This window comes from Centropristis striata, chromosome 9 (genome assembly GCF_030273125.1).
Source record: "Centropristis striata isolate RG_2023a ecotype Rhode Island chromosome 9, C.striata_1.0, whole genome shotgun sequence".
Lineage (NCBI taxonomy): Eukaryota > Metazoa > Chordata > Actinopteri > Perciformes > Serranidae > Centropristis > Centropristis striata.
Window position 1 is genome coordinate 8,703,835 of NC_081525.1, and position 14,719 is coordinate 8,718,553.

The window sequence follows — 14,719 nt, forward strand, 5'->3', positions numbered from 1 at the left end:
GAAATAGCCAATAGCCAGTTTGTCTTTGCTATAGGACATGATGTTCAGGTTGTTAAATGAAGCTGTGAAAGAGGTTGTTTGGCATAGAATATTTGCTGGATGAAGGATTAGAGCAGTGGTCCCCAAACTGGGGGTCAGGACCCCCCGGGGGGACCTGAATTTATGAAAGAAAGGCTAAATATAGATAATACATTTTGCCTGCAGTACGGCAAAACAAGACACGTTTGTAAAAGGGCTGCAAGGTGAATCTGAAGCGTACAATGAATCTACACTCAATGTCACAACGACCAAAAAAAAACTAGAAGATATGACAAGGTCGTTCTTACCCATCAGCTTCAATAAAGAGACAGTGCAGAGTGTTGTTGGGCAGTTTGAAAAAAAAACTTTTATTTACAAAGGGGTGCCCTGTAGAAAGAGTTTGGGATCCACTGATTTATATGTTCTGAATGCATTTTAGCACATTTCAGATCATCAGAAACCAGCTCAATGAATTCTGAAACTAATTAAATATAATCAGGTAATCAGGACATTTACAGAAGATGATCTAATTTAGTTTTAAGGCCAGTTATTTGCTATATAACATAAAAAAAGTGTGCAACCACAACATAAACTATCTGTTGTTTGGATCAATTCAAGGACCTTTCTTTTAAAAGATTATTGCCACAACGCCCACCATACGGTGAAGATCTTATCCCTTGCAGAGTATTGATGAATATTTCCAGACTTAAAGATGTTTGCCTCTCTCACACACAGCAGATACCGCTGACAGTTTGCATCTTGAGACTCTATTTTGAGATAAGGGTGATGTCTCGCTGAAAATCTTTCCTAAACTGTAGATAACTGTTGATACGATGGCATAATCTCTCACATGACTGCGTACAAAGTAACAAATAAAGCTGTAGTGTCTTTGCCCTCAGGCTCCGGCATCAAATAATTCTTGCACTGCAGTTTATCTGCGATGAACATCTTGATACTCTCTCTCCGCTGTCTTTACCTTTCAGTCTCCTTTTCCCTGAAGACCCCTCAGTCAAGTGATTAGCAGCTTAAAATATACCTATTGTGTGAACTTTACCCATTTTACCACTCCGTAAACAGAAGCGCTCAAACGTACAGGTGATTAAAACGAGACTGACAGGTTTGTCGTGCAGCAGCCCCCGCTCTCCGTTAGTTTATTTAGACTACCTTCATCTGATATAGGCCATTTCAAGTCATCAGCCAATTATATATGCTCTCTTAACAGGTGGCCCTGAGCAGTGGAGTGTGTATTTACTTATTGACACACACACACACACACTTCACACAGATAGTTCCATCTGGAATAACACTGGCAGCTTTTCAAAATCATATGCATTCATTTTTAATTAAAATCTAAACTTAGGTGTTTTGCAGCCGAATATTTTATGTTACCCTGGGACATTAAAGTGTTCAATGTTTAATTTATTTCTCATCACTCCGCCTGATTGTCTTCACATTGTTTCTATATGACCCGATCTTCTCAGAATATATTATTTTTCAATTTGGAAGTTAATGCTTTTCTCCAAGGTCCACTGAATACAATATTACCTTTTTATTAACGATCACTGATTTTGTTTGCAGAAAATACACATTATTTGCCTGGTTTGTTCAGAATTATGTTTTTAGATGGCCTGATTGTTCAGTAAAAGGGGAAACGGTGAAGAAAAGAGGTGGTGATGTCGACAATGTAACAGATCCTAGACTGGTTGTTCTCCATCACTAAGTTTGTCTGTAGTTTTAAACTATTGATTCACCGAATTCACTCAAGAAATGTCTCAAGTCATGTGTAGATTGGTTGCAAGGAAACATATTTAGCTCCATCGAATCAAAAGCAATCAACCATGTCAAGAGAAAGTCATTGTAGCAACACAAGCTGCAATATACTGTATATATATATATATATATATATATATATGTATATATATATATATATACTTTTATTTGTGCTTATACGGAGAAATATGAGTTCAGTTGAAATGGGAAGTGTGAAATATTCAATTATACTAAGCTAAAGATAATTTTTGTGAGATGTTAAATTTAACAATTTACTTTATTAACCCTCTGATCTGAATTTAACTGGCGGGATTGAAACTTATGTTTTCTTGAAAAGATATGAACGGATCATAGGTCATAAAAGATTGTTTGAAAAAACAACCAAAACAAAGCATAAAATAGTGATATTTCTGTCAGAATCACTTAAGTTCACATGTGTAATTTAAAATGTTTCCAAAAATAAAGCGTTTGAACTAACCAGATCCTGTTAAAAATAATAAATTCTGCTCCTCAGCGACACTGTGAAGCCATTAATGATTCTGCTGAGACGAAAGGTCACGTGACAAAAATTTACTGAAAATCTGTTTACACAGAGCCAAGAGGAGAGAGCAGGAGGCATGGAAAACATGGAAATAGTTCAATATGGAGCACCAATTTATTAATATTATATTTATGTCACTTGGAAAAGTGTTGTTTAAATAAATTCCATTTTATTCCAATTTTGAAAAAAATATTTCTCAGAAAAAATCAACTTGAGTTTTTTCCTTTTCATGATTTTTGTTATTATAACTGTGTCATTCTGCACAAAATACATGTTTGAGTTGTTCCCACTTCTAGGCATGATTGTGCTGTTCCAATATAATAGAGCTGCAGGACAAAAATCGCCCTGAGGCGGCTTGTTGGGATTCAGAGAGTTAAACAGGTTCAGGTCAGATATGTGGACCATTTTTCACCTCCTACTACTCCAAATACAACCAATTTTTAAAAAATGTAGGAATTTGCTTATACTTTTTGACATATATTAAAAACCTGAGTTTTTTTGTAAACATACACTCTGAATTCTGAATTAGCTTCACATCTATTGTATTTCTTTTAGTAAAGACTCACCTCTAAGTAATAACTAGTTTCTAGTAATTTGAGTTTGGCTGCTGCAACTGGCTCATGGTCCCCCAAATTAGGTGAGATATTTTTGTGATTGATGTTCAGTGCAACTTGTATTGTTCCCCACTGGAATCCAGTCCTACCACTTCAAGTTGTTTGCTTAATTTATTATTAGCCAACAGAACTTGATAAAATATCAATATGTTTAAAGTCCTCATAATATCAGTTACATGAAAGTTAATAAAAGGTTATATTGAAATTTGTGTTAGACCTATATATGCTTTCCAAAGTCTTGTATACAGTACACAACACTAAAGGTACTTGAATGTATAAGCGTGCCAGATAATAACACACACAACTGCAAACAACATGAGTTCAGTACATTTAATTGTTAATTAATTCATTGCACATTTGCTCAAGTGCAGTCATACTCAATGTAAAGCTTTAAAAAATACAATCTCAGTCATCTCTGACGTGACGTGAGTGCTTTCATGTATATATTTTTTTCAAAATAAAATACAGTATATGACAGATAAACCTTTTCTTTAGAGCTGTGTTCTTTGATAAATCTGTAAAGTAAACACTGAGAAACAGGGCAGCATAACTGGTCAACATCAAAGATACTTTCATTCATATTTAGGTAGTGTAACTTTCAACAGAATACATGTGCATTTCCCTTTGTCTGTGTAAACACGATGGTCGTTTTTTCTGAGGAGGAGGGGGGATTTGTAGAGTGCCACATACTGTAGTACTCTTTAGAGCCCTCGCATTAACTGTAGCATGAATTATCAGCACCAGCGTTCTGATGGCACCTGAATTATCATAAACACCACTCGCGAGCAGCAGCGATTTGTGCATGCTCCACATCACAGACAATCTTTCTTTTAGAAATAGCTCAACAGGTTTACAATACTTATCATTTTTTTCTCAAATTAAAAAAATAGTTTGGATCATCGACTGTACACAATACCAAAAACAATGTGCTTTTCCCCATATAGTGAATAGTGCTGAGTTCAATAATGTCCTCCTAGTTACAGTGCGCCCATCTGCGTTCCCTTGAGGCGGGTGGTGGTCACAGGATGCGTCACGGAGGCCTCTCTCCATGAAACTTTCGGTGTCGGTACCTGCCGTTCTTTTCCTTGGTCGTGTTGATGCAGGCGTTGTGCTTGTTGGTCTGCAAGTGGTTCCAGTACTTGATGAGTTCGTTGGGGTGGAACTGATGGGACGTGATCAGGTGGCTGTACTTACAACTGGAGTAAGACACCCGCCAGTGGTTGAAGAGAAACTCGTTGGGAGGGGGCGCCGGGTCGATGCGCAGCTTCGCCAGGCAGATCCCCACGTAAACGTCCTCCAGGTGCAGTCTGCGTATGCTAAGAGAGGCCTGGTAGATCAGCTCGGCCATGTCCCCTGAGAACACGTACCCCGTGCCTGAGCAGAATATCGGGTAGCGCTCACTCGGGTACAGCTCCGGCGGCATGTACCACTTGCTGTCCTTGTTTCGGTTTGGTGCATAGCCCCTCATCAGGTAGCCGGTGAAGTACCTCTGCTTGGGAGGCAGCTCGGGCTTCAGCAGCTTTTGGATGAGATACTCGGTGTTGACAAACATGTCGCTGTCTGTCTTCATCACGTAGGAGGCGTGTGGGCAGTAGGTGGCCACCCAGTTCATGCCCATCAGGGTTTTGATGGTCAGGTTGTAATAAGTGTCCTGATAGTCCTGCTGGATGATGTCGTGGTGGACGCGGCTCTCTTCCTCTATGCTGCTCTGGAGGTAGGTGTCTGAGCTCTTTCCTGTGCCGAGCAGGAAGAGACGCACAAACCCCAAGCCCATCGACGTGCTCTCGTTCCCCCACGTCTGGCGGATGGCGTTACGGGCGTCGGCCTGACCGGGTTCTGCAGCGATGAGGAGGATGAGGAAGGGCGTGCTGTCTCTGCACTTGAAGGGCTCGTTCAGGATGTAGCGGTAGGGCTGAGCACTGAGCCTCCCTCCCACACCCATCTCCTTCTGTAAACTGTTGTTTGTGCTCATGGAGTCCCCAAGCCCCATTACACCCATCCTGGCTCCTCCTCCACCTCCTGCTGCCTCCCCCGCTGCCCCATCTGCCTGCTGGGAGCTTAGGTTGAGCAAAGGCTTTGGCGCTACATACCCCGTCTCCCTCCACAGGCTCCTCAGGGAGCTGCTCTGGTTGGCTTCTCCCTTGGGGCTGCGGAAGCCCCTGACAGTGTAGGCCAGCGGGTTTTCCCGGGGCCCGCTGCGTCCTGGCAGCCAGTCCTGGTGACTGAAAAACAAGAAGAGGGTGAAAAGCAGAGCCAGCGAGAGGAGGCCGGCCACATGAGTCCGGAAAAGCGAACGCTTGACGGTCCAGGTCATCTTGATGGGACAGCAGTGCCGCCGTCTCCACTGCATGATGCAGGTTGGGATCGCAGGAAGCTGCTGCTGCTCGAGAATGGGCGGCGGCGGCGGTCACACACAGTCACCTCAAACATGTGGTTGCCAACAGTCAGAGGGTTATCTGAGCTGGCAGACGGGTTGGAGTGAGCCTCCTGGAGGAGTCAGGGGAACGTTTGAGCCCCCTGGTGCAGCTTGCAGCAGGGTTAAAAGGGCTCCTGATGGAGCTAGGAAGGCGATGATTCTCTGGCCATGGAGGCTTCTCCCTGGCTCTTCTTTGGCACTGTTGACAAACACAAGGTCATGCTCCGTGTCTTGTCTCCTTCAGGATATGATAAGGGTCACCTCCTCTGTGTTTGCTCTCTCTAATCTGAAAAGGAAAAAAAAAGAGACAGAGAAAACAGTGTTGGCAGCGGTCCAAAAAGCACCTCCTATTCACTGGCACTCGGCCACATGTCAATTGTCTGAGTTGCAGATGTGTTTTTTATTCGACTTGTGGGGAGGACAGAGCACATTTCTTAATCATTTTATTTATGGTTTGTTTTGACACACTCTAAGTAATTCTGAATTAATTTCTTCCAGATGCAAAAGCCCCAATTAGAGCTTTCTGTGGATGCAGTCCCCACTATGGTAAATGGCACTTTTGGTAAGCTGACTTAACATTTTGAAAGGGAGAAGATGAATCAATATGACAGCTTTGTAGCATCTTTGATTGGTCAGGGACGTAGGAGACAGCGTGCTCTGGGGATGTGGCTTTCTGAGGAAAGAAAACCGGAGATTTAGAGAATACTGCTGCAAGCAGGTCAGTGGCAGAAGGGAAGATTGTTTCAGTAATATAATATATCAGTAAACACAACTGACTAAATGAGCACAATATCTATTACTTCACACAACGCCAGAAAATGAGAACATTTCCTACATCATCACGGACACATTTGACAGATAGTGGAGAATAGAAAAAACTCTTTATGTAAACTCTGAGCTGCCTGTCTGGTGCTTGGCATGGTGAGTTGGTGGTTGCCTCTTGCATGTCATTATTCAGCTTAATGCCTGGGGCAGAAGTATAAATTGCAGGTTTGCTCAACGTGATGCCTGCTAACGCTACACTGAGCCGCTTGGGCGAGCGAGTGTCATCAGCCCCCCACCGCGCGTCGACAGCTAGGGAGGAGATGCATCTGTCAAAATGAGTTTTCAGGGTCCAGCAGGCAGTGGTGGCGAAGCCTGAGCCGCCAGCCTCTGGCGATAACAGCCTTCACCCACCATTCACCTTCTACCCTCAAGCTTATCAAAGCAGCCTACTGTCTATTTAAGACCACCCAGGATGCCTGATCTTCTACCAAGGAAACATGCACATGCACACATGCCTGCACACAAACATGCAACAATGCAGACGAAATGTGATGTGAATGATTGCATCTGTTGTCCACAGGGAGCTATGCACCAGGGGACGCACAAAGGCGATCACGTATGCGCACACCGATTCTCTAACTCACCAGGGCAAACAATCAGTTTGCACAAGCACAAAATCTACTGTGCATGCCCATAATCACATGCACACCAAGTACTGCAAACACAATCATTTTTGTGCATGTTTACAGAGACAAACTAACACAAAATCTAATGCAGATCAGACTTAATGATGTGCACAACAAACATACCTCACACAGTCACTCTCACGTGAACCCATACAAAAGATACATGAGCACTTCAAACATAATTGTATCCACATACAAAATAATTGCGGTGCATGTGAGCATAGACACACACACACAAACACATCACCAGGGAAAACAGAATATACCACCAGAAACTTGCAGGTTGTACTAGTCTCTAGTGAATATTAATGTAGCAGCAGTGGAACTCTTAAATCCATCCGTCCTTCCTGACTGCGTTAATTTACTGACTGCCTGCTTTGCCTTTTGTTTATTTGTCTGCTTGCTTTTTTAATAATTTGCAGCTACCGAACAACAGAGCGTTATTTTTTGCTACTACTGCTACATGCCAGCTTAGTGTGAGGCAGATTTTCAAAACTTCCAATTTTCATATCCTGCTATGTTTGCTCATTCATCATGACAACTGGCAAGGAACACGATAACCTTTTCAGGCGAGTGTGCTTACCCAGCGCGAGCAATTACAGGAGAATGAGAGGGGCCAGGGCCGGCTTTGTTTTAAAGGTTAACATACTTTACATCGAAGCATATCCAACGCTTGAGAGATTTCTCCTGTCGACTAAATGAACATCTAGTTACGTGAGCTCTGATGAAGTGTGCACACACAGAGGGGCACATAAACACACATGTGCACAGAAGGATACACACGTCATGGGTTCCCACACAAACCTACTCCCATGCAGAGGACCATGAATGGTTTAGTGTATGACTTTGTTTTTCTGTTTTTTGACATAAATGCCAATTTCAGTGGGAGACATCTATTTTTACTTTTTAGCAGTTCCATTTAATCTGCCAATGCCTCTCCTCATTAATTAATTTTCTTGCCTCCCATCAATGTCACTTTTATGCAAGCCAATTAGTTACACTAGCACTAATTAAAGCCCCAGCGATTCTGCAGCGGTCAATAATCAGAACGAAGGCTGGGGGAGTGACACAGTGGTGACATACCAGGCATAAATTATAGTGTTGTGTCTGTCACCACATCAGCTTCAAATCTGGTGGTAGAAAAGAGTCAAAGGAAGAAAAACTGCAAGGTGTGGATGCCATTCTGCAGTTTGCTTTCTTTGTTTTTGCACCTAATAAATAAAAAGCCAAGCTTGTTTTTGCCTCCACACTGTGTGTAACGCATGCAAAACAAGCTCTGCTGATGTCAATGAGGATATGACCTTCATTCAGTACGGCAGTGCACTTTGATAGTGACACATTTTCCTCAAGACAAATACAGCTCCCACTTGTAAGCCGTTTAGAGTGGCTGTTCGCTAAAGTTAGAGGTTAAATTCTGCTGTATTGAAACAGATCTGACTGATTACGTGGCTGACTGGGGTCCACTGCCTTGAAGCAACAATCCTCATTCAAACCACTACATTTTCTATTTATTATAAAATTGAAGTAGGGTATGTGGCCTTCATCTGGGTAAAGAAAAGTCTGAATTCTCATGAAAAAGAACTTTCCCTGATGAAGGCCATAAAACAAAACACTACTTGATACAGCTGGCAGCTATGGACAACTTTTATTTTACATTTCTCTCTCTACTCACCAGAGTTTTCAATGTTGGTGCAGGAAAGCTGTTATGCCAATTTCAATTCGACATCCGATGAAAATCAGGTTATTCATTTCTTAATTCTGGAGATTGCAAGAATGCTTAACCAACATCGAGTTATGGGAGTCTGGTGAGAATACAATTAGTCTGCCCTATAGATATAGCCAGCACCAAGGAGGAAGGAAGAAGCTGAAAATCAAACCAAAGTCACCTATTTCATCAACCACTCCCTCTACTTTCTTATTATATTGCTTTTGTTGGCAAGAACCACCTGAACTTGGCCAACGCATCAATGTGTTAAATGAACTTTCCATGTGCTTTTGTTCTCACGAGGTCATGCTGTGTTCATCTTAAAAAGAATCTTCCCAGGAAATCCAGTTCCGGGTTTCTTTCAGAGTAGTCACTTCAAAGTAAAGAGACTCCTACTGAGTCCACACCTTTCTCCCCTCATCGCTGCTGTGGTCTCATCTTAATCTCTTCTCGTTCTGGTCACTTTCCTCCTCTGTTCTGTTGCCTCTTTCTCAACAGTCTGTCATTTTCTAACTGTTGTTTCCCATCTGATTACAGAGAGCAGTTCACTGCCAAGAAAACAAGTGAAATAGAGGTGAAGGGTGGTGCTGTTGCTCTTCTTCTTCCTAACTTTCTGTGTGATTTATTTGACAAGCTGAGAGTCTCAATTCTCCTTTTCCAAAGTGAGGTATGGAGTTTTCATAATCTTGAGCAAATTGCAATTTTTCAAAAAAGCTTGCTACTTTTTTTCTTTTCTTTTTTCTAATGAATTGTACCTATCCAACACCACCCACGTGTTTTAAATGTGACTTTTCTTGTCAGGTCAATGCCGCCTAATATTAATTTGTTATAAAATGGAGTTATTTATGCACATGAGTATGTCAGGAATTGTTTTTATTTGGAATTTCACATAACGAAAAGTAGTCTATTTTTCAAGACATAATAAAATAAATATACATGCTTTGATAATGTTATTATTTCTGCAGCCTGCCTATCAATTGATTTTACATTCCGTAAGCCCTAATAATATTTGATTAATCCTCTGCTTTTAACTTTCGACTGTTTGCCCATTGTGCTATGTTAGGCTAACTGTTCTCAACTGTTTAGTTTTAGCTAACTATTTCAGTTGGCTATACATTAATATCCCAACTGCTTCATCATCACTTTAACCTGACAATTTAACTGTTTATTTATTCCTTTTTGCTTACTCTTCCGAATGATTTGTTTTGGGCTGAAACCTTTAGCTAACTATTCAGGTCTATATTTTTTTTTACCTACTGGCTATTACAACTTTTAACTCTTAGCTAACGTTTTTGTTGGTTTATCCATTGCTGCCTATCAATTGTTTTTAAGATCAGTAAACACATAATATTTGATCATATTTTTTCTGGTTAATTGAAAACTTGTCGGACACGTTGAAAGACCATCGTGTTTGCTAATGTAAACCCGGCTGCTTTAAGCTAACTTATCCTATACTTTTAACTAACATTCATCTGTTTATCTATTGTTTTGCTTTTAGTTAAATACTCCAACTGTCCACTCCAACTGTTAGTTTAAGCTATTTTAACTGTTTATCCAATAGCCAACTGTTCCAGTGGTTTATTAATTACTTTTGCTAACTATTCCCAACTGTTGAGCTTTAGCTAACTAATTAATTGGCTAGCTACATACATTTATATTGCAACTGTTTCATCATCACTTTAAGCTAAGAATTCCAACTGTTTATCTATTCCTTTTTGCTTATTCTTCCAATTGTTTTGTTTTGGGCTAAAACCTTTAGCTAACTATTCAGAATTATCTTTTTTATCTACTAGCTAACAATTACAAATGTTTACTGTTAGCTAGCTATTTTATTTGTTAAACCACTGCTTTTCCAACTATTTTACCTGTTAATCAGCTACTTCAGCTATCATTACTTTCAGTAAACTTTACTTTTAGCTAACTATTCCAAGTGTTTATCAGCTAATTTTTATTTATTTCACCCATTTATGCATTAGTCTACTATTAGCTAACTATTCCATTTCTCCATTAGCGAACCATTTCAACTATGATCCAGTTAACTACTCTCTTTATTTACCTTTTAACTGTAACCACAGCCATCTATTTGAACAAACATTAGGCTAACTTCTAACTTTTCTTCTCACTTGCTAACCATGCTTAGCAATCAGTATTATTATTTAATGTACTTAACATCACTGGATCCCACATCAGCCAGCTTTTGGCTAACATTCAACCAATGTTTTAACCATGTATGTTAGCCTTCAGTTTATCAGAGTCGGCAAAAGGACGCTAACGCAGGTGAATTAGCCGTAACACGTAGATTGTTAAATATGTATAAATCAATTATACCTACACTGGTGGTGGCGATCTTATTCGAAATTACCGCGAAACATCAGAAAGTGCAGCATTGCAGATGTGGCTGAAGCAGGAATATAGTACCTAACAGTGGCTGATCTGTGAAATAATTACTATATACTATATATACTATACTATAATTGTTTTTCAAATTAGTTACTTCACAGTAGCCCTTGGCAACTACAGAGGTACCAAAGTAGCCCTGGTGGAATGACACTGTTTGACAAACAGGATAAACATGTTTATGTACTTAAATGTATTTAAGTATTTATCATGAGCGTTTGCCAAAGTGTACAATAATGTACAATATTGAGAACCATTATGTCTTTATTGCATTGCATGTGTCCAGTTTTTAAATTGATTCATTAATTAAATATGTGGTATTTAAATCATTACAATTACATTTAAAAATGAAACAGCAACTTCACTTTCCAAAAAAAATCAAACAAATGACAAACAACAGTGCCAGGGTTTCTTTGGTTAATCCATAGACAAGACCAAAAGCCCTGTCCAAAAATGTTCATAATAAAACTGGTAGGCTGAGAAAGTCATAGACTGGATTTAAGGTATTTGAGTGGACTGACCCTTTGCAAATGTTGCTTGGTGTATATCTGACTCAACTAGGATAGGACCGCTGGGAGAGGGAGGGTTGCGTTCTCGCTAAGCGTTGCAGAGCAGATGAGTGACACTGGATGGCCAGCTGTGATGGGTTTTTTAGGGTTTTTTTCTCACCCTGCATCACTAGAGGCTGGTCAGATCTGGGCCAGGCCACTGGAGCCCCCATCACAAAACATGACCATATCTAATCCTTGAAGCGTCAGTTCATCCAAATGATTAAAAACAAAACAAAAACAAATCATATTGTCTCCCTTACCCCAATAGCTCATTCTCTCTCTCTGGTGGTTGCTAACCACTGCTTTGACCATCTCTGCCTCAATTCAACACAGGAAGATATTTTGTTATGATAGAAACTAGTTCCAATGAAAACCGTTCCCTGGAGCTCTGCTTATCTAAAGACACTTTGCAGCTATTTTGATAAATGTTTTGGACATTTTCAAAGCAAAAGTGCTAAACACTCTCCAGTCTCAGGCTCTAGAGTGAGAGGAATTAAGCTTTCTCTGTGTAATGTGACAGTAAAACTGAATACCTCGACAAAAAATATCTTACTGTATATATTTTATTTTTGAAGATGTCACTTTAGATTTTAGGAAACTGCCATTTTTTCCCCTGACATTTATTTTAGACCAAAAAATAAATGGGTTAATTAAAAAATAGGGCAAAAAAACAAACATTTTTTCCATTTAACTTTTGCTAAGAGATCTAACCCCAGCAAGGTAGAAACCTCAGTCAAAACTTTACCATTTAAGGACAATACTAAAGAGAAAATGTTTTTTTTGCTTTTTGTGAACTGACCTTTTAAAAACACAAATCAAAGCCATATATGGTAGCTGTAAAGAGCAACATTTAGATTTATTTGTTCTTAAAAATGGGCTGGAACAAATGATACACCAGTTAAATTGGACTCAAAAATACAGGAGCCCTCTGGGAAATAAAGCTTTGGCAGCTCTGAGCTACTATAGCTGTAGTAAATATTATATGACAGTGATTTTCTTCCACTCAGTGAGAGCGATATCCAACCTTTCTCATTGTGCCGCTGCCAACTTTTACCACCGAATTTAATTCCAACAGTATTTCTGTTTTACTTCGTTAATAAAGCTCGGCCGTATTCTCCTCGCTTCCGCTCTTTTCGGGATGTCGGTTCAGACGCCACAGTGATAAATTATGAGGTGGTTTGAAAATTAGACCCTATTAAAGTTTCATAGTCTAGTGGGCAGAGTGAATACCCAGATGGTGAGCTTGGTTGCCTTTTTTTTTTCTTTTACTGTCCATCTCAGCAGTTAGCATGCATAGGCTTTCATTGCCAAATAGCTCAGGCAGCTGGACGTGATGAAGTGGATAAAAAGCCCTGTTAATTGAACTGGATCAATGGGAACTCCCATGCCTCGCCTCTTGGCAGGTCTAAGGAGGAGTTTCCTAAACTTGAATCTACGTAAAGGAATAGCCGACAGTATGGTCTACTGACCCCCTGTTTGATGTAAACAATTACAACTCCGGGAATCCCTTATCTTCTCTGGGCAAGGCTGAAGGAAAGCTATCATCCACATGCATCCTTAGGGGAGGGGAGTTATAATAAAATTAACTTAATTCCAGTGGTACACCTGCATTGAACACCTGCCCGAGGGGCCCCTGAGTGTCAGTGCAACATTGCAAGATGCCTCTGGGGGTCCAAAGAGTGTCTGGTGGAAGGGAGATGCAGGATGCTGGGACACAGAAGAAGGGCATGTAGATGGATGCATGTATTGATGGATTGATGGATGGCTGAGAAGGGTGGATGGCTGGATGTAATGGAGGGGAGAGGAGGGCGGGGAAGGCTAAATGAATAATGAGGATGTGTTGGACTGATGAGACGTGCAGTGCTGCGTACCTCCTCCTCCTCATGCTGCTGCTGCTGCGGCTGCTGACAGGGCTGCGGTCGGCTGACGGAGTGTGTGAACCCCGGTGCCTTCACCCGCCATCACCGCTTCCTCGGGTTGGGAACAACCTGCGCTTTAATGCCTCCCCTCCTGCGGATCCTTCTCCTTTAATCACGCTGACACCTTGGATGTGTTACGTCCCTCCTCGTCCCTCATCCCCACAGGCTCAACAAACCTGCAGGTTTTTGGTTCTCCTCCTGCTGCGACTCCTCCTCTCCTCTCCTCTCCTCTCCTCTCTCTCCTGCTCCTTGTGTCCGTTATACACCAACAGCCCCCCCTTTCTACCTCACTACTTAGTAAATAATTCTCGCTGTTTTCACTGTTGTTTCCTGATCTTATCCTAGTGTAAATCCCTCTCTGGAGGTGCTATTTAATGTAAACATGTAGGAGAAAATGCCACAGCATCCACACACGTTTATCCGGAGCGCGAGGAGGGGATAGCGGCGGCGGCAGAGCGGCAGGAGTGCGGGCTGCTCCTTCACGATGCTCGGCAGGCGGAGATACAGTATCAGCGCAGTGAAAGCGATGGAGAAAAACAATAAAAAATAAGATCCTCTCCCACCTCTCAGTCCAATCACAGACAAAACATGTTCCCCGAGTCCTGAAGAAAAAACAAAAACAACTACTCGTCTACTTTCACCTCCCTGCTTCGGTTTCTGACTCCCTGTTTTTGTTTTTCTTCTTCCAGGTTCTTTACTCCGCCCCGTCTTGGACCGACCCCTGTCGGATTCCTCAGCCGGGCAAGGCAGCTGCTGGCCCGGGTAAGAAGGCTGTCAGACACCGCTCTACTGACGGAGCTCTACCACGTCACTGCATTATTAGGGGAGCATCTCACGTGACCCTGTGAGATGCTCGTGCTGCGTTCAGAGGGTGTGGGTGATAATTGTCCGACAAAGTTTGAGAGTTAAAGGAACATTTCGCCACCCTGTGTGTGGGTGTCCCACCCAGTGTTGATAAGAAATTGAGTCACATGCAGCAATAAGTTCTTCACTGCGTTCTGTATTGATCAAGAAAGCCAATTTCTGCCACTCCCCGTGTCTTCGTGTCCCATGATGCATTCCACACAAGCTGTGACTGCATTACACAAGCTCACTTAGCTGATTAGTCTCATAAATAAACTAAATTAACTAGCAATATGTCAAGAAATTAATTTATTCTTGGAACCGTACAACCTCTGAATTCAAGTTTCTTTCATTGAACTCATACAAGCCTAATTGTATCGTTAACTCGTAATTCAAATCGGTTAGAAACAAAATTAACCTCTCGAATCCAGCCTTAATTAGTCTTTCAATTGTTACAACAACCACTGTGGTTTTGTAGAAATAAATCCTTAATT

The 14,719-nt window shown here is 41.3% G+C and overlaps 1 protein-coding gene across 2 annotated transcripts; it reads right to left on the reverse strand.

Moving 5' to 3' along the window:
• Positions 1-3,259: 3,259 nt before the first annotated feature.
• On the reverse strand, positions 3,260-14,072 carry b3galt2 (UDP-Gal:betaGlcNAc beta 1,3-galactosyltransferase, polypeptide 2). Of its 2 annotated transcripts, none has more exons than XM_059341717.1 (2): positions 13,335-14,072; positions 3,260-5,645 (listed from the first exon to the last, which is right to left on the reverse strand). In XM_059341717.1, the coding sequence occupies exon 2, from the start codon at positions 5,291-5,293 to the stop codon at positions 3,974-3,976; it is 1,320 nt and encodes a 439-aa protein (XP_059197700.1). In that variant the 5' UTR covers positions 5,294-5,645; positions 13,335-14,072; the 3' UTR covers positions 3,260-3,973. The 2 variants fall into 2 exon arrangements, with proteins under 2 accessions (XP_059197700.1, XP_059197701.1); XM_059341718.1 differs by having other exon boundaries at positions 13,797-14,071.
• Between the last annotated feature and the right edge of the window lie 647 nt (positions 14,073-14,719).

Coding starts and splice junctions, on each gene's coding strand:
- b3galt2 (XM_059341717.1), bottom strand. CDS start 5,293: ATGCAGTGGAGACGGCGGCACTGCTGTCCCATCAAGATGACCTGGACC.